The sequence below is a fragment of the Phalaenopsis equestris genome, unplaced genomic scaffold, assembly GCF_001263595.1.
Source record: "Phalaenopsis equestris unplaced genomic scaffold, ASM126359v1 Scaffold001001, whole genome shotgun sequence".
NCBI lineage: Eukaryota > Viridiplantae > Streptophyta > Magnoliopsida > Asparagales > Orchidaceae > Phalaenopsis > Phalaenopsis equestris.
The window spans coordinates 147410-168319 of NW_018165440.1; the positions used below are offsets into that span (position 1 = coordinate 147410).

At 31.5% G+C, this 20910-nt stretch overlaps 1 protein-coding gene across 1 annotated transcript in view; it reads right to left on the reverse strand.

Annotated features, from left to right (window-relative positions):
* The window catches only part of LOC110032677 (serine/threonine-protein phosphatase PP-X isozyme 2), a 66694-nt gene extending 50046 nt beyond the window's left edge, over window positions 1-16648 (reverse strand). The window contains exons 1-2 of the mRNA XM_020736379.1: window positions 16335-16648; window positions 1241-1393 (exon numbers count right to left, since the gene is read on the reverse strand). Coding sequence (XP_020592038.1) covers window positions 1241-1393; window positions 16335-16475 — 294 coding nt within the window. The 5' untranslated portion in view covers window positions 16476-16648. The remainder of the gene's footprint in view (window positions 1-1240; window positions 1394-16334) is intronic.
* Between the last annotated feature and the right edge of the window lie 4262 nt (window positions 16649-20910).

Sequence of the window (20910 nt, forward strand, 5' to 3'; positions counted from 1 at the left end):
ATTAAGCAAATGATTTGAATAGTTTCAAAATGATCACTTTGATCGCTAGAAAATCTCAAACTTTCACAGTCTAAGCTTTTGAAATGCATACAAATTTTTAGAATGTAGCTCTTGTTCAGTCATGCACAACTACTGTCACTTAAGAACGTACAGTTCATATCTTTCATGAACAATCTAATTTATGTTTCTCCTTGGAAGCCAAGAAGATAGCAGTCCAGTGCAGAAAGTACCACAATGATGGTGTTAACAATTTGAGTTGCAGACTTTCCATGCTGCCTGTATAATTGTATAAGGGAAATTTACAAACATACCACAATTCTTATGAATTTACATATCTAACTCCTAAAGTTTGATATTTACATTTATAGCAAATTGGTGTCATAAACCTATGCATAAAAAGGAACATTTCACTTTTAAAAGTTAGTAAAGTGGTATGTTTTTATGTTATGTTAATGATTTGAGTGTCATGAATGTAAGTATTGAAGTTTAGGTGTAGGATATGTAAATACAAAAGAATTGTGTGGTATGTGTGTAAATGCCCCAATTGTATAATACAGCAGAAACTAGAGAGCTCTTGCAGTCAAACACCGAACACCACATGGGACTGCTTGATCAGCACGGTGGTTGTTCATTTCCTCAAGAACAGCGAACTGTCAATCATAACAGGTTGGATTGGGATAAATAAACTAAAACTGTGGTGCCTCCATCCCGACATTCAAACCTTATATTATGAAAATGCTTTCTTAATATATATTTCAAAATCAGTAGAAATGCTAAAGCTTGTTGTTAGCAAGTTGGATTGAATGTAACATGAAGGACTAAGAATGTAGATTCATTTTCATAAGATTCTAGCAAATAGAGGTTAGAAAACTCATCAGCACCCAAATTTTACAAACAGAAAAATCACCGGTTGAAATTCATTAATTATGGGAAACGAAGTGCACAGACAAAACTTTAAATTTGCAGATTACATTCCTCATAGGTTACAAGCAGCACAAATAAAGTAAAATTTAAAAATTTAAACGTATACCATCCAAATAGGAAAATCATATATCAAAAAGTAACTTCTAAAATTTGTCACTTTTGTTCACTGAAGCAATTAATGCAAGCAGATTTGCAGAAGAAAGATGATGTGCAAAACCGTAACAAGGTAAAATGAACAAGCAAAAAATAGATAATACATTACATATTTACAAGTTAACAAAAGAAATGAAAAACTATCTAAGTCAGTATTACTTACCTTCAAGGCTAGTAAAAGCAGAAATGTTTCAACAGAATAAAATCCTCGATCAACAAAATCACCTAAAAACAAGTAGTTTGTCTTTGGACAGTCACCGCCAACTTTAAATAATTCATTCATGTCATAGAACTGGCCGTGAATGTCTCCACAAATCTAAATCAAAGCAAAGAAAGAATTCAGAATACAATCAGACAGTTATACAAATACTTAAATACTGCAATTACTTGAGGCTTGTAAATTACAGTATGAGCTTAGGTGCATCCATTGGTTTGATGTCATTTTGGCCAAGAAACTCAAAATAAACGATCACCAAAACAGATTTTACTAATGATGTAAAGCTGTAAGAATTAACCCTTTCCTAAGCCTGCACCAGGCAAGAAGAGCACATGCATTACACCCGTTCCTACTCATTACACGGCATGCATCTTTGTATAGGCGTTGAAATTTGGAAACATAACTGTAATACCAAAATTTTGATAAGATGCCAGTAAAAAATATTAAAATAAATAATACCTTAAATTTCAATTTTCTAAAAAAAACACCAAAAATTACTTCATTGCATTCAACTCTTCAGATGATCATTTTGATATGCATAACTATAGGCTAATTCTCAAAGAGGATGAAGCTATTAAACATGCTTTGGTATTGATAAAATTTTCATGAAGATCTTAATTAAATTTTCTGTTCCGGTATGTAGCTGTAGTGGAATTTATGATTTTCACCTAACCGTGCGTGCATCTGCTGATGTTTAAAGGCATGATTGGGATTAAAACTGATTAAGTGATGTTAATATATGTATATAATATAAGTATATTAAGGTTTCTTTCCTTTTTCCCATCCTGTATTACCCTCATTTCCGGAAATCTACAACCTGTGAACAGTAGAGACGGGAAACAGAGAGTTGGTTACATGTTGGTTCTGAGAAAAGAAGAAGAGAGAAGAAAAGAAAATGAGGACAAGAGGAAAGAAAGGAAAAAAGACAATGTAAGAAAGTGAGTCCTGAGTATTTTGATTTAAATTTGGAATCTTGGTTAATCTTATAAATGAATTGATTTCTAAACGGGGTGGTTGTATGTTTTAAAACTTGTTTGAGGAAAGATAATATTGCAATTATTTACAAAAGGAAGAAATTTAGGGGGGTTCATTTTGAAAAGGTAAATGGTCAATTGAGTAAGATTTAAAAATTCTAATACTGAAAATGGCATTCTTATAATCTTTTGATGTGTAATTATATGAAAAGTTGATGGTTGCAATGCAATATAAATTTCATATTGCAAAATTTATTTTTACATTTTACTATTCATGTGCAAATGCTCACATAAGAATTTTGTTAATACAAACTCAAAATCAAATACATTTTGATTGTACAAATGCTTTATTAGTTAATGATATTGTTAAAAAAACATCTAATATTTTTAAGTTGCTCATTTACCGGTAGATTTATTTAATATGTTTTAAGAAGAATCACATATTTATTGAAATATTTAATTACGTAAATTTATGAAGCTTTAAAAATGTTATATTATTATACAGACGTGTTAGTAATGATTTGTTTATGATATTTGGGCTGATGGGGCAAAAGGGCCTAAAATATAACAACAGGGTATATGTATAAAGGCAAAAGAGTCCTCAATATAGTTCAATAGTAATAATGATGGGCTCAACCTAAACTCTATTGAACTTGATAATGTAGCCTTCTAGGTAATTATGATGGTCAATAACCTAGATAATCATACATACAAATTCTGAAACTAAGATGAAATATGATATAACAAGAGATAAATAAGTTTTAAAAAAAAAAATTGATACATTTAAATTACCTGGACACTTATACCATTATCTCTTGGTACAGATATTACAGTATACATTTTATGTATTCACTATTATAATGATGTAGGATCACATGTACTCATTCTATGATTATGCCTTTTCATGATTAGCACATATGTTGTTTACTATTATTTAGTATTTAAGTTCTATATTAGATTTATTTATTTTGCTGAATCTTATAACTTATTAGATTGTCATAGCTATTTCTAAAGAAAAAGGAAAGAAAATGTCAAAGCGGAGTAGGATCATGCTCATTTTTTGGATTATGTTTTGATGTACAACCATTCCAAAATAGAGTTTGAGGCAAGTGGACAAATAAAATGTATACTATTGTGAACCTCTAGCATTTTGAGATTTTATATGCTCTATAGATATATTGAATGATAGATTTTGGAGTTCTTCTGTTTAATTTAAATAGTTGAGTTCATTAGATTTGCATAAAATGGTGTAATACATTATATTTGTTTTACTATCTCATACACTATTATGGTGAATGGGATGCCAGAATGAGTGTTGGAAGGATATTCAACCAACTAAACCACACCCACCTCTATCATGTTCCATGAAGACTGGTGGAGAAGGTCATCATGGGGGCGTGATAAAAAGTAGTATCAAATCAATTCAATCCTAAAAAATAATTATAAAAACTTGATTAATTTTAGTTTTTGAAGGAAAATACGTTTAATGTGATATCATTACTACAAAGCATAATTGGGTGCAGTTTGTCTAGGAAGTGGCAGACACTATAACATTGCGATGCATGTTTTATATAATATAAAATATATTACTATTTTCTATGAATATTTAAATATATATTTTATGATATAATAATTTATTGATAATACGACTAAAAGAAAATTTGAAAGAACTAAGAGCCAGTCAGCACAACCAGATAGAATAGTTGAAAATCTTAAGAATATTACAAACGTTAACGATAGTAAAGCTTAAACAAAAAAATATGTCAGTGGCGTCAAATCCTACTATTAGGATATTAGGAAAAAAGATGCAACTTCTTTTAGGAAAAGACGATACAGATGCTAGAAAAAATGTTGTCTTTTGAAGCACCTATTATGCCACAGCAACAACACAAGCCAAACTTAGTGTCAGGACTAGCATCAATGTGAACATAGATAAATATTTGTAATTACTTTAGAATTTAAAATCACTTCGATGTCAAAACTATTGACGATTGGATTTCTTAGAATTGAAAATATCTTAATGCCCAAGTGATAGAAGAGTTTCTATAGTGGTATATGTACTTGACGATGAAGCTGAACTTTGGAAGAGATGCCAACACTTGGAGAAGTTTGAAGGCAGAACCAAGAGCCAATTTACTTGAGATGAGTTCAAGCAAGTCTTAAAGGATTAGTATGTCTCTCCTTCTGCAAGACATATAATGTAAGAGAGTTCTATAAATCTGATTCAAGGGGCAAAGAAAATAGTTCAGTATGAAGTAGAATTTACATTTTTATCAAAATATGCTCCACAACTTATCAGTGTTCAAGAGAGAGGACAAATTTTTTAGACAATTAATAGATCAGTTAAGACACCCTTGATTCCCCTACGTATCAAAAATTTTGTTAAGTATGTGAAAATCGTCAGACTCCTGAACCGAGACATGGAGATGATAAGGTAAAATGGGAGATTGATAACAAGAGATCATTAAAAATCAAAAATGGACAATTTGAAAAGCATAAATTCACTTAAAGGACACATCCACAACATCAATCAGGAGGACAGCAATTGATACCAATCGGTACTACTTGTGAAAAATCAAACTCAAAAAAATATTTGTTGAATTCAAAAAGATATTAATTAAGTGATGAGTTAGTCTTTATCAAGAGGCGTTGTCCTAAAAAAATCCAGAGAGGAAGAGAATTGAAAAAAAAAATCTAGATGCCAAAGCAACATAGAGGTATGAAACGTATGATGCATAAGCCACATTGAAAAATAAAGGAGACTCATTAACAAAAAATAGAAGATTCGATATCAAATCAAGTTTTTGCTTTGGCATCTTAGGAGGCTAGAGGATTTTCAGAAGTTGTGACATATATGATTATCATCTCAAATATTCTAACTATTGGAGAAGTTTGAAGGCAGACCCAAGAGCCAATTTACTTGAGATGAGTTCAAGCAAGTCTTAAAGGATTAGTATGTCTCTCCTTCTGCAAGACATATAATGTAAGAGAGTTCTATAAATCTGATTCAAGGGGCAAAGAAAATAGTTCAGTATGAAGTAGAATTTACATTTTTATCAAAATATGCTCCACAACTTATCAGTGTTCAAGAGAGAGGACAAATTTTTTAGACAATTAATAGATCAGTTAAGACACCCTTGATTCCCCTACGTATCAAAAATTTTGTTAAGTATGTGAAAATCGTCAGACTCCTGAACCGAGACATGGAGATGATAAGGTAAAATGGGAGATTGATAACAAGAGATCATTAAAAATCAAAAATGGACAATTTGAAAAGCATAAATTCACTTAAAGGACACATCCACAACATCAATCAGGAGGACAGCAATTGATACCAATCGGTACTACTTGTGAAAAATCAAACTCAAAAAAATATTTGTTGAATTCAAAAAGATATTAATTAAGTGATGAGTTAGTCTTTATCAAGAGGCGTTGTCCTAAAAAAATCCAGAGAGGAAGAGAATTGAAAAAAAAAATCTAGATGCCAAAGCAACATAGAGGTATGAAACGTATGATGCATAAGCCACATTGAAAAATAAAGGAGACTCATTAACAAAAAATAGAAGATTCGATATCAAATCAAGTTTTTGCTTTGGCATCTTAGGAGGCTAGAGGATTTTCAGAAGTTGTGACATATATGATTATCATCTCAAATATTCTAACTAGAGCACTATTTTATTCTTGAATATCACACTCTTTAATTTCTGAGTTGATTGTGATAAATTATATTTGGAACTTGCTTTTCTTACTTCGGGTGTCAAAATTATATTGGCATATGGTGAATGCATATTAACTAACACTTCTTGTTCTATATGTATATTGTGATTACTGATCATATATTTAGGTATAATTTAATATTGTTATCTTTAACTGAGTTTGAGGTAACTTTGGGCAAAAATTGATTAACAAAATACTCGCCATTATAGAGTGCTAGAAGAAAAGATGAATTTAATCAGTCGAATGATAAGTTGTTCTACTTCTGATGTGAGAAATAAGTAATATCATCTTTAATCAATTCAATTAAAGTAAATAAATATATAAAGACAAATAAAATAATATGTTCGGCTGAATTGGAGGCAATCAGAGTTCCAATTACTAATATGAAGGTTATTCTTATGATAAATGAGTTTCTCAATGTCTTTCTTGACAAACTTGTTGGTTTGTCACAAAGATGGAATAGAGTTTACAATTGCTGTTCAACTAAGAACTGCACCTATTATAAAAACAGCTTACAAAATGGCCACAAAAGAGTTTAAAAAATTGAAAAGCCAATTATTAGAGTTAATTGAAAAAGGTTATATCAAACCCGGTACATTCCATTTGAATGCACATGTTATGTTTGTTAAAAAAAAAAAATTGGAGTTAAATAAGGTAACTATTAAAAACAAGTATCATCTTTCAATTATTGGTGATTTAATTGATCAAATAAAAAAAATTTCCATGTTTTCAAGGCTTGCATAAAATTTGGTTATGGTATCATTAAGTCAAAATAAAGTGAGTGATGTTGAAAAGAGAATTTGACATTAGATATAAACATTATAAATTTTTAGTTGTCTTTTGAGTTGATCAATACCCCGCAATATTTATGAATTTGAACATAATTTTTAAGTCTTATCTTGAACAAATTGTGATAGTATTTATTAATGGCAAACCGGTATATTCCAAGAAAAATAATGATCACGTCAGACATTTAAAACTTATCTTAAGATTATTGATATAGCAGAAATTATATGATGGGTTCTCTAAATATGAATTTTGGCTAAAGAACATTTATTTTTTGGAGCATATTAATAGTGGTAAATGTCTATCGGTGAACACAGAGAAAGTGAGAACAATAGTTGAATGGCCAAGACTAACCGGTGAGATAGAAATGAAAATTTTCTAGGATTAATTGCTATTATAGAAGATTAATCAAAGGATTTGCATATATTGCAATTCAATTATAGAAACAAACCAAAAAGGATGTTAAATTTGATTGGACTAAAGCATTTGAATAGACTTTCTTAGAGCTTAAAAAAAATTTGACATATATACAAGTATTGATAATTTCATCTAAGACCAAAGTATTTCAAATAAACTATAATGCTTTAAAAAGTTTGGGTTATATACGAATGCAGAGCAAGAAAATGGAAAGGAATTATCTAACATATCATTTGGAATTAGTTGTTAGTATTTGCATTAAAACTGAGAAATTATTTCTAAAGAATAAAATGTAAAGTACTGATCACAAAATTTTAAAATAGAATAGAGAAGATGCTGAATTGATTAGAGATTCTGATCTTAATAAACATTATTATTTTAGAAAGGCTGTGGTTTGTTGATACACTAAACAGAAAGTAAATTGGACGAGCAAATGTATTACTAACTGAAAAAACAAAGTTAATCCGAGATATGAAAGCCTTATAGCTAAAAGTCAAAATTCAAAATGCTCAAGATGCATGTAGCCTATATAAGATGAATATTCAATCCACTCTTGAATATAAAATCAAAGTTACAAAAAAAAAGTCGGCAGAAGTTGATTAATCAATTGCAAGCAGGTAAAAAAAAAAAGCTTTCAACATTGATGAGCTAGGTATCATAATAGTAATTTGCATTTGTAAATCTGGAAAGAACTAAAATTGATCCAAGAAAATCTACATAATGCTCCGAAAATTAAAAAAATGCATAAAGATTTTAAAACATTATTTTGGTGCTGAGATGAAGAAAGATGTAATAGAGTATGCTGTCAGAGTGAAATATGTCAGATAGTCAAAGCAGAACACCGACAATCCAATAGTATGTTGTAGTCATTGCCAATACTAAAATCAAAGTAAGAAAATATAGCAATGAATTTCATCATAGATTTTCTTGGAACAAAACAAGGACGCGGTCGCATTTAAGTTGTAATTGATTGATCAACAAAGTTAACACATTTTGTGTCGATTCATCAGATTAATTTTACGGAAAAATTAGCAAAATTGTTTGCGGAAAACTTATTTGACTGCATGAAATCTATAAAGTCATTATGTTAGACATATTAACAGGTTTACATCCAGACTATGGAGAATACTCATGAAAGTTTGGGTGCAAAATTATATTTAAGTAAAATCTTATATCCACAAGCAAAAGGCCAATCAGAAAGAATCATTCATGTGTTGAAGATATATTGAGATCATTTGTTTTAGATTTTGGTAATAGTTGGGATTAACATAATTCATTAATAAAATTTTCTTATAATTATAGTTATCAGTTGAACATTAATATGACACTATGAAATATCATAGGTCAAAGAATGCCAAACTCCATCGAATGGGTTAAAACTAGAGAAAAAGAAAGATATTGGGAACATAGCTAGTTGATAAAGCTACTAAAAAAGTTAGAGTATGAGAGAGAGATTAGGAGCTAACCAAGATCGTCAACATATATTATATGATCCCAAACATAAAATGATCAAATTTTGAAATTGGCGAATCTGTATTTTTGAAGGTTAAACCTAGGGCGGAGCTAGAAATTTTTTTCAATGAGGGCATAAATTAATAATTTCAAAATTAACCTCAATATTTTTATCCAAACTTGGAACTGGTATTGGTGATTTTACGTTTTTCTTATATTTTCAATATAAATTTAATAAAAATATGCTGACAAAAAATAAAATTATGAATAAAGAACTTTGTTTGAAACAGATATATAATAACTTTATTATCAAAATTACAATCCTATTATTAGATATTATGTCATGAAAACTCTATAATGTTTTTTAAACCAAATATATTTAAGACTTGCGAATTTAACATATTTTTATGAAAATGTATAAGAACTAGAAATTAATTCTTTTGTTAATATTTTGAAGCACTAAATAAATGTCAATTAAAAATCCAATATAAATTATAATTAAAAATTAAATTTAATTTTAAAAAAAATTAAAAATTAATTTTTATATTATCAACTAAAAAATAAATAAGAAGAACTTAGGAAAATTAAAATAAAATAATAATTCTATTTAAAGCTCATGAACAAGCTCAATAAGTTGTTCGATTAAAATTTAATATCTAATTTAAGCACAATATAAATTATAAGTAAAAGTTTAATTTAATTTAAGAAAAATTAAGATTAAAAGTTAATTTAAAATTAGAATAGTTTTTATATTATGAAGTTAATTTAATTATTTTTTTTCAAATTTCTCACAAAGACTAAATTAAATCAAAAATACAAAAAAGTTGAGCTTGTGGCATTCCATGTTTACTTATTGTTTTGGACTATTTACATACCACTCAATTCCTGTATTTACATATCTAACACCTAAACTTCAATTTTAACATAAATGTCACCTTACCTATGTAGGAAAAGGTGTATTTCACTTTTTAAAAATTAATATAGTTATATCCTTTATGTGATATAAACGATTTGGGTGGTATAAATGAAGAAAATAAAGTTCAGGTGTTAGATATAAAAATACAGAGGAATTGGGTGATGTCTACGTAAATGCATCTCATATGTTAAAGTAGAGTTTTCTCGTTTACTGTTTATATCTTAGTACCATACCGTAGAACAAAGAAATTATATTGTTTTTAAATTAGAAAGCACAATCAATGCTTTGGAGCAGTTAAGTCCCGCATGGGCTTGCAGATTAATAAACTTAGCTTATTTTTATATCTATTTAAATTTAAATATGATTTCTGATTTTAAATAAATCGACAGACCAAATAACATCCTCTACTTGGTTCATTGTGCGGGCTATTAAATTTAATTAATTGAGCGGGTTGATGGGGACACAAGCCCCGAGGGCCCTCACTGTGGCATTGTCCATGGTTAGACCCATGGAAAGTTCAGACGTAGCCAAGGAGGAAAGCTAAGTCCTAGATACATTAGACCATTTAAAATTATTGAGAAAGTTGATCAGTGCTTATATATGTCTTACTCCCCAATATGTTTGATGTATACAATATTTTCCATGTATATATACTCAGAATGGATTATAGATGTGATCAAATAGTATAAAATGAAATTGAAATACAAAAAAATTAAAATTATATAAGTGCCAGAAAAAATATTAAAATTTGATGTTAAAAAACTGAAAAATGGACATATTTATTTTGTGAAAGTAAAATGGAAGCACTGATATACAAAAGAAGCTGCTTGAAGAAAAGAAGAACGAAAGAAAACTTTTCACATTTGTTTGACTGATTATAAAAGAGTAATTTTACGGTGAAATTTCAATAAAGAGGGAGAAGTTGCAATAAGTAAATTTTGATAATATGTCAACATGAAAAATACTCAAATAAATTATATCAAAAAATTTAACTTTATTGAAAGTTATCAAAAAAATCAATTTATTGTATTCTAGAATTCAATGCGATCATTTAATATATAAAAACTATAGGCTAATTCTCAAAAATAATGAATTTATTAAATTCATTTTGATACTGATAGAACTTCCGTAAAATTCTTAATTAAATTTACTATTCCTAGTACTGTACCAACAGGGGAATTTCTATTTTTCCACTTATTTGTGCATGTAACAGTTGATCGTTGAGTGAATGTTTTTTATTAAAATTGATCAAGTGATGCTTATATATATATAAAATTGATAAAGTGATGCTTATATATATATATATATATATATATATATATAATACAAAATATTTAAATTTCTTTCCATAACTACTGAAAAATGATTTATTGCATTTAAGTTACTCGGGTAATAATATTGCTATCTTTTAGTACAAATATTTTATTATAAATTTAATGTATCCAAAGTTATAGTAATGTATGGATCACATAAACTCATTTTATGATTACTATTCTTCAATATTTGAGTTATATATTAAATCTATTTATTTTACTGAGTTTTATAACTCATTGATTATCAAGGGGAATCAAAAAGTTGAAGCGAAGTATAGTCAGCCATATTTTTTGGAATATTATTTTGCTATACAACTACTGAAAAATAGAAAAATATTAAGGCAAGTCAATATATGAAGTTTATGGCTTTGATAAGCATGTTGAGGTTACAAATACTCTATAAATATATTAAAATGATATGTTTTGAATAACTTCAACTTAATTTGAATAGTCGAGTTTGCTTCAAGTGAATTTAAGTAATTGAGTCAATCTTTCACCCTATTCCAGTGAGTGGGATACCATAATAGGTGTTGGAGAGATACTAAGTTTGCTAAACCACACCCATCTCTAGTACATCACATGTCGATTAGTGAAGGGGGTCTTCAGGTGGTGAGACAACAAGAGTATAAAGTCTCATAAGTTCGTTTAAACTAAAATTGCTTCATTTCCTCCATTCTAAATGGACAAAAACTTCGATTATTATTTCATAGCGAAGTATATCAAAGAAATTATACACGTAGACATCAAGTAAACCATTGGGAGTATACGGAAACGTAATCTCCTTTATTTCTTTTTGCGTGTTATTGTGTGTTTGTGCATGTGCGCATATTGAGAAATTGGTGGAGGGCAGTCAGTAGAAGAGAGAGTAAAGTATAAATTAAAACAAGAGAAAGATGCTGGCAAAATTATCTTATGTCTCTATCCTAAGTTAAGCACATCTTGGGAGCAGTAGTGCCTTATAGAACCTGAATCCCCTTGGCGGAGGGCTCAGACCAAGATTTCCAAATTATATAAAAACACAAAAATGGAGATCAAGAGATAGATACTCTTTCTATTCATATTCAAAAATGAAATGATCAAATAAAATTCTTTAAAATTAATAGTAGGAATTTCAATTGATGCAGATAAATCTCAGAGCATACAGTCATCCTTCACTAGTCTTATGACACATACAGTTGACATTTGTGATACCAATGAAGAAAACAAAAATTTTGAACCTTATTGAGCGATCTAGTTCATCTAAATTAGGTTCAGTTGATCATGCAATCATCAACCACCATGACAACGTGCTCAATGCTATAAAAAATATTTAGATGGTAGAATTAAAAAGATCCAAATAAAAGTGCTCAAGTAATCGTATTTCATAAATAAGGAAACTTGCAAAGTTGCTATAATTTTTAAATCTAAGGATAAAACGAGAAAGCAGCCAAAGTTTCAAAGGGACTACTTCAAATGAATAACATCCAGGTTATAGGAGTTTGCTAAGACTGCAAATAAATTCATGAAAATGATACCTACAATAAACAATCTTTAAAATACATTAAAATTAAAGTTATCAATTTATAATTTAAATGTATTTGACACATTATTGATTAATTTTGGCTGCCAAACTGTTAATTTTTCTCAACCCTGTTGCACCAAAAAGAATGACTAGTTTATTGGGTTGTAAACGAGCCGAGCTTGCGCGAGCTCAGGCTTGCCTCATGTTTGGCTCGTTCGAAATTGCTTGTGTTCGAAATAGGCTAGTGTTCGAAACCGGCTCATGAACAGTGTATGCGTGTTCGGTTTGAAATTGGCTCGTTAAAATTAAACTGAAAAAATTGATGTAGAGTGCTGAATTCGAACCTGAATCAAATATATGCAAAACATGACGCATAACCACATTACCACAAGAGCAGTTACGATTTATTTATTTCGAGCTAAAACGAGCCGAACACGAGCGAACAAAGAGTTGTTCGTGTTCGGCTCATTTATAATTCAAGTTTTAAAAACTTGTTCGTATTCAGCTCGTTTATTTAACAAACGAGCCGAACACGAGTTGTTCGCGAACAACGAGCTTTTTTGACGGCCCTACTAGTTTATAAAGGGGTTCACTAAGCAAAAAATACAAATATTTGTAAATTACATGGATTTGGGAAACAAAATGAATCATTTATGCATGAAGAAAAGCTGATAATTAGTATATTTAGTTGATCACAGATGCCCTAAAGCAGTAAAAAAGATCCATAATCATCATGAAAAATATGAACAATGCAGAGAATTAATTATATTATTAGCAAGATTTTGAAAATGCCTGTGCATGCTCATCGCAACTAGAAAAAATTTAGTTAAGCTGATTGCCAATTTCTGCTAACTATATAAAATCCTGGAAGCATGCAATGATGCAATGCTATTTATTCAAATTACCGGTTGATTGTAAATGAGCCAGGATCAAAATTTCTAGACCCAGCTAATTGATAGAGATATAATTTTAGCATAGATATGTGAGCCCCAACAAAAAAGCCTAAGCAAAGGTCTGTAACTGAAAAAAATAAATAAATAACAGCAGCCACAACTAAGTCTATACAGCTATGGAGAACAACAACTACCACGGGAAGAAAGAGCCATCGTAGGATGCTAGAAAGAGGGGGTAATAATTAGGAGACTTTAAATTAGGGATGGAAACTATAAGTTGAGCATCAAGTCCGGCTAACTATTCTTCCAGGAGAGAGCATGTTGTAGAAGAGTGGAAGAGGAGAGAAGAACATGATGAAGAAAAATGGCATAATAAAGAAGGACAAAAAAGAATAGAAAGAGGGAAACAATGGAGAGGGCAAGAAGAATATAAAAAGATGCTAAAGAAAAAGGGAGATAACTTGTAGTCTCGCGTATTCCACGGAGAACTTTAAAGCTTTATTTCATAAAGTAAATTCTCTTTTAATTTTATTTTTTTGGCTGACAAATATCCCAACTTTTAGGCGAGCCACTTAAATACCAAGGAAGTTTTTAAGGCTTTCCAAGTCCTTAGTTTAAATTCTTTGGATAGTTGGTATTCCCATCTCCTCATTTCTTCAAAATCGTTTCTCATTATAATTATATCATTTATAGCAGCTATCAATGCTTGGATTTTACCATCCTTGGATCTTTTCTTATGAATGAAAGGTGATCACCGAGAATTTACTTTAAGTTTATCATTTCCATGGCTTTGGCAAATATTCTAAACCATATGCATTAGCAAGAGCTTATAAACTAGAATATAAGTTTTTCTTGTTTTCCTAGTAGAGAATAGACATGCATGGTAAAGCTAAGAGTAATTAATGTGAGAATATCATGATCATCATATATATTACCCAAAAAAAATATATACATTGACATGAATCTTAAAACAACATTTATACGCTCTTTATTCTCCGGTGCTTATATTCGTCTCCCTTGGCTTTCTTCTTCTGTTATTTATTTTTTTAGCTTTTGATGCTGCATTACTGTGGGCTAGAATTGATACATACGACGGAAATAAGAAAGAAAAAAAGTAGAAGGACCACGTGTGCAGGATATTGGTGTCTCATTTCAAAATGGCATGTACCTTGTCATTTAACTCAAGTTAATAGGCACTTGACATCCTCGATGATATTTTCCCCCTTAGAATTATGCTGCATAACTTTGTGAACATATTCACAAACTTGTTCATATTAAGTTTAAAGCAAATAAAACAAAATTTTCAACAAGAAAACTAACAAAAGAATAGTCTATGCTTCCTTTATTTTTCCTCAAACATAAAATAAATATATTTGTCTAGCAATGGATTCAAGTCATGCTCTAACCTTACAGCAAAAAAGATTTTTGGCTCAATATTATGTAATACAGTATGGCTATTCATATAACAACGTTATCTACAAATACAATGTATTTTGTTCAATTTATATAACCTAGAGAGAATGGTGATTATGTTTTTTTTTTTTTTTTGTGCCTTTTGTTTAAGAACTTAGGTAATCTAACATCTAGATGTTTGTATATTTGACTAGCATCTAAGTGTTAGATTTAAATGACAATTATAACATTATTATTTAAGGACTTCAACGAGCAAAGCAAATGATGTTTGCTAATAACATCAATAGTAAGCCTCAAACAAAAATCCTATAGGTTTACAAGTTTGATTTTCTGCCAAAATATTTGGATTAAACTTCTAAATTTTCAACGGAATAGGCTAAAATCTTATCGATTGCACAATCACAATGTAAAACCCAAACATCTTGAATACATAATGAGCTAGATCAAAAGTAAAACATCAAAAGAAAAAAGCATGAGAAATTCAATTTTAAAATCAAAAAAAGCTTTAAAAAATAACAAAATCAAAGCAATGTGACTAAAATAAATAAAATATAAACCAAACATAATTTTAGAACGCAAGCCATGAGAAAAGGTCAGCACCAATGTTACAACCCTCATAACAAAGCAATGAATATGAGAGGATAATAGAAAACTTCAAGCCTGTCTCAAATGCCAAAAGATTAGGAAAAAAGAGAGGGAAATTTGAGGGTGCCCATAACTTAAGAAATTCAATTGAGAAGATGCTCATAAATTAAGAAATTCATTAGGGAAGAAGAGAAAAAAATTCAATGGGGAAAAAAGAGAGAAGATTCGTAGCCCGATTCGTTCATTTGCATGCTCTAATTCTCCCTAATGGGGAGTATTTATACAAGTACATTTGTGTACCCACAACTCCATAAATTCATCTAGAGGAAGAGAGAAGAACCACAGCTCAACGAGAGCACAGGTGTTGTGACCCTAAAAATAAAAAAAAGGGTTTTATAAAGGCTTTTAAAAGGATTTATCACCAACAGTTCGATAAAGATTTATGAATTTACTAAATTTTACCTTCGATTTGGATTAAATCTTGGATTTAGTAAATCTGAGAGTTCGGTGCATTTAATGATTTACGGATTTACTAAATCCCATTAATTTTAAAAACTACTTGCAACAAAACAGCTCCTTAGACACATCAATCTTAAATACTAGAGTTCGGTTGATTTGAGAAGTTACGGAATTACTGAAACTTATTAACTTTAAATTCTACTTGCAGCAAAACTGCCCCCTTAAACACTTCAATCTTGGCCCAAACTTCAAAAGTGGATTAGGAAATTAGAAGGACAATTTGAGAATGTCTATAACTCCTACAATATACTGGTGCTGAAGATAAGAGGTGAGCCATAGCTCAATTCATCCATTGGCATACCTTAAAAATCTCTAAGAGGGAGTATCTATTGCAGTACAAGATCCCAATGACCCGTTAAAGACCTATTAATTATCCAACAAGCACAAATAACATATAATCTAGCAAGACTCACGATGTCCCACTTACTACTAATCTACCTATTGTACCTATTACCCTAATAACTTTTCAATCAAAGGGCGGCATCCTCTAGAAGAAGAGTTAAACGGATCAGCAAAAGAAGAAAGTGACAGTATAGCACAGGAGTTCATCTCACAGTGACAGGGGCGTCGACTCGCTGGACGTTGCTTTCCTCGACAAGAATCTCCATGGCCTTAAGGCAGAGAGCCTTCACTTCCGACTCCTTCAGTGGCTCGCACCTCTTTAGCTGCTCTATTTGCCGGTCCAGGTCCGACATCTCCCTCCCTCCCTCCCTCGCTCCCTCTCTCTCTTCTCTATCTTTTGGGCTTTTGCTCGCGCTGGCTATTTTAGAACGGCGCCTCCTTCCCTTTTGCCGCCGGACCTTTTGAGCCGTGGTGTCGTAACTTCAGCACAGGCCTCACGGCCTCGCCCAGGTTAAATCTTGTGCAGCGATAAGTATATAAAGTAAAATGGCAGATTCTCAGATATCAGTCATTTTTATGTATACAAATTTAACATTTTAGCGGCATTTACATCCATAGTAAGTCTTCTTTATTTACATGTCTCACAACCAAATTTTCGAATTTTTCAGTATATCACTCAATTATTTCCCATCACATCAAAATTATTTACGAGCAATTTCGAACATCAGCTAATTTTGAACTGAAATAATATGAATCGAGCTGACTCAAGTCAATTTGTGATCACTCAAGCTCGGCTCGTTTATAGCCCTAAATGCAATCGAGCTGACTCAAGTCAATTTGTGATCACTCAAACTCAAGCTCGGCTCGTTTATAGCCCTACATGTCGTTATCATAAAATAATAATGACATTTTATTATCCTTTGTCACACTAAAGATTTATGCAAGATAATGATAAATTTAGCAGGTCGAAAATAAGCTCGATTTAAGTGAGTGTGTATCTTGTCCATCTTTCATTCCATAAGCTTGTTTGAATTCAACTTTTTGTTAAGAAATACTCATGAATTTTGTGCTTGTGTTCAGCTCATTTTGATCTAATTAATATAAACAATTTGTTTTCCACTAACATATAGCTTATATTCATTTAGGAGAATTTCTAATTTTAAAGTTAAACTTATATTTAAAAAATCAAATTTCTTAACCCAATTTTGTTTTTGAATCACACCCAAGGAAAAAATGAGAGAGAATAGGGGATAGATTGAGAGAAAGAGAGCTAAGTAGTTAGGCTTAATACAAGAATGAGCAGGATCGGGGAGATCAGAGGGGTGTTTTCCTTAGCTCCATTGAACTAAATAGCAGAATTAGAATCTAAATTTGGATCCTGATTTACATTTAATACCCCCTTTTTAAGGGTTGGTCGTCATTTCTAGATTTATAAACATATATGATTGTCTTACTGGTAATATCCCCATCAAAATTGGGGTTTTTCAGAGATCTTCTTCTAGTTGACTTCTTTAATGAATGGAAGGATTCTCTACCTTTAGTGGCTCTCATACTCGATCTCTCGTACTTGAACTTTCATAGTCGGCCTATGAGTTCATCGGAAATCTTTTGTATGACTTTCAAATATTTTGAATCAACCTCTTTGCTATTTGCCTTTGGACTTGTCTATTTGGCTAGCTTATACTGGAGGACAGGTCAAGTGTTTTTTCGCCCTTTGTCAATCCAAGTATCTAGTTCTGATTGTATCTATCCAGTTCCCCAATTCTTTCATATTTTAGGAAGCTATGCTGCAACAAGAACGGGGGAATTAAATGTAATAATTGGTCCTGAATTTCAATTTTTTGTCATAATTTGATAACTCTATGAAATTTTGGATCCAAACACCTAATAATAAAATGATAAGATGACTACTGAGTCTATTTACCAACTTCTCATTATTCATTTTATTTGTACTTCTTAATCTCATAGTCTAATGGAGAACCTCAACCAGCCAGCCACGAATAACCTAAATGAGGATTTGATTCATGGCAGGTTTAACAAGTAGAGACACAGATAGGGTGAGGAGAAAAAAAATATGGTAGTGAAGCGGAGAAGGATCGGTCAGTTCGTCAGTCATGAGTATTTGTTCAAAACTACACTAGAAGACATTATCACGGTGGTAATGGCTCTAGGAAATTGACAGTGGTTGATCTAACTCTAGCATCCCATAGATGGAATTCATCATGATCGGCCTACAGAGGTCATCAAAAATGACCCACAGCTCTACAAGCAAGTGGAATAGTTTAGATAGATATTTGTATTTAACTCCTTCAACAGAAGGTGGTTGAGAATAATGAGAGGGAAAATACCTTTCACAATGTGTTCTACCGAGATTAGTTTAGACTCAGCCTTTAGCTGCCTCTCTGTGATGAGTTGGTGAGTATCTTGAAGTTTAATGGAGTTGTCCAGGTATAAGTGATTTGAACTGCATTGCTATTAACATAACCATGGTGATGTTCATGCAATGAATGAATGTCCCTTGGTCGATCGAGTTGTTTAATTTTCTCTTCATCAACTGCTTCAATCCAAAGGGGTTCATGCAATTTCTTAAGAACAAGGTCTACTACTGGGGGTTAGAGAACAAGGTGAAGAATTGGAAGTGGGTGTTCTACTTTACCTCTATAAAGGGATGTTGGTTAATTGGGAATCTAAGTCCCCAAAGAGAAGGTCAAGCCAAAATTATCACATTGGCTCCTCCAATGTGCCTACAAGGTCATGGATGAGGAGCTCAGTTTACTCAAGTATCTCTAGGCTTATATTCTAAATAATGTGTTGAAACCACACTGATTTGGAGTCGTGATTAAGGAGGACTAACAGTTCAAAGACATTGCTTAGGACAAGGAAGAGGTGGCATTGGCAAAGGAAGGCTGAGAGGTAAGATCAGGTATTATGTCGATAGGTATGAGTTAGTGTATCTATTCTTCTTTCCTATGATTGTATTTCCAACAAATGGGGCTAACAACTGAATCATTATGGAAAGGATAAGTTATGCTGATATGGTACGGGATAAAAATGATCTCATGTCTTTTGTAGAAAATATTTCCTTGAGTGATGGTGAGGAGGAGGAAGTGGTCAGTTGAGATGCTGCAATAAGAGAGGGTCGACCCAACCATAGAGAGAGGTTGGAGGTACCTTATTTGGCCCATTGACAGTTGTATCAATTCATTTTTGACCTTTAACCTTATAGTAAGGGATTGTTGATCTTGAGGAAGGACAAGGAAGAGGTGGCATTGGCAAAGGAAGGCTGAGAGGTGAGATCAGGTATTATGTCGATAGGTATGAGTTAGTGTATCTATTCTTCTTTCTTATGATTGTATTTCCAACAAATGGGGCTAACAACTGAATCCTTATGGAAAGGATAAGTTATGTTGATATGGTACGGGATAAAAATGATCTCATGTCTTTTGTATAAAATATTTCCTTGAGTGATGGTAAGGAGGAGGAAGTGGTCAATTGAGATGCTGCAATAAGAGATGGTCGACCCAACCATAGAGGGGTTGGAGGTACCTTATTTAGCTCATTGACAGTTGTATCAATTCATTTTTGACCTTTAACCTCATAGTAAGGGATTGTTGATCTTGAGGAGGGAGAATTTCCTATCACTGGACTTGTAAATAGCAAAGGTGGAGAGGATAAGCCTCTTAGAAGGGAAAAGGCTACTAGTGGGTAGGAGGAGGAGGAGTCCTCCATTGATAAGAAGAGGTTAGAGTAGGTCCATTAAAATTTAGAACATAAGAGAAAAATAAAGTAGCCCTAGAGGATGTGTCACCTTCAAAATGGAGCATTTGATTGCCCCTAAGAAGATCCAACCAAAGTGAATCCTACCCAAGAAGAAGGAGGATGAGGGGGTGAAATTGAGAGAGGATGATTGATTTACCCTTATCGATTGGTTTAAAGACTGGAACACCTAAGTGACTTGTGGGTTGTAATACAACTATCGCCTGGGTACCACCCTTTCTTCTCTTTTTACAAATGAGTCTTTTAGTGTCAAGGATATGGGTATCTTTCCATTGAGGTTGTGATGCATGCCTAGTGTGTGCTACTTTTCTGTAGATTCAAACCCTTACACTTAATTTACTAATAATTCTACTTTTGTAATTCCAAAATGTGTTTCTAATAATTTATATTCACTAGGTCGTAAACGCAAGTATACGTATCGCTCAAGTAATATAGGGTTCTAACGGAGTCATAAGTATCGATCCCACAAGGAGAATGTTAAACTCTTTCTTAATTAAAAGGACTTAAATAGATATTATAAGAACTACGACAGCTATAACTATGATAACTAAAGTTAAATGTGAAATACAAGTCTAACAAAGCTAAATCTACTATGCTAATTTTTGCAAACTTAAAAGTTAAATCTACTATAGGCAGGTAAAGTAATTTTAATGAAGGTTTCAAATTTAAGAAAAGTATCTTTCCCATTTACAATAAGGTGTTAGCTAGTAAAGAATCAAATCTATTATTAATTACATGTGACAAATAGGAGCAAGATGTTTTGAATCCACTTCTATGGTTAGGCTGAGAGGATACTTGCTCTGACTCCAGAGCACCCACTTCTCCCTCACTTGAAGGCTAACATTCTCACCATATGGTTTTTAAACATTTGAACCAATTTGTTGATTTTAGTCTGTCACCTCAAAATCACCAAGTCTACACCCATCAAACAATATTTCTCTATTTACTTGCACTCAATCTCATAGAGACTTCACTCTTCCATGACATTAAAGTGTGATCCCTACTTGAATG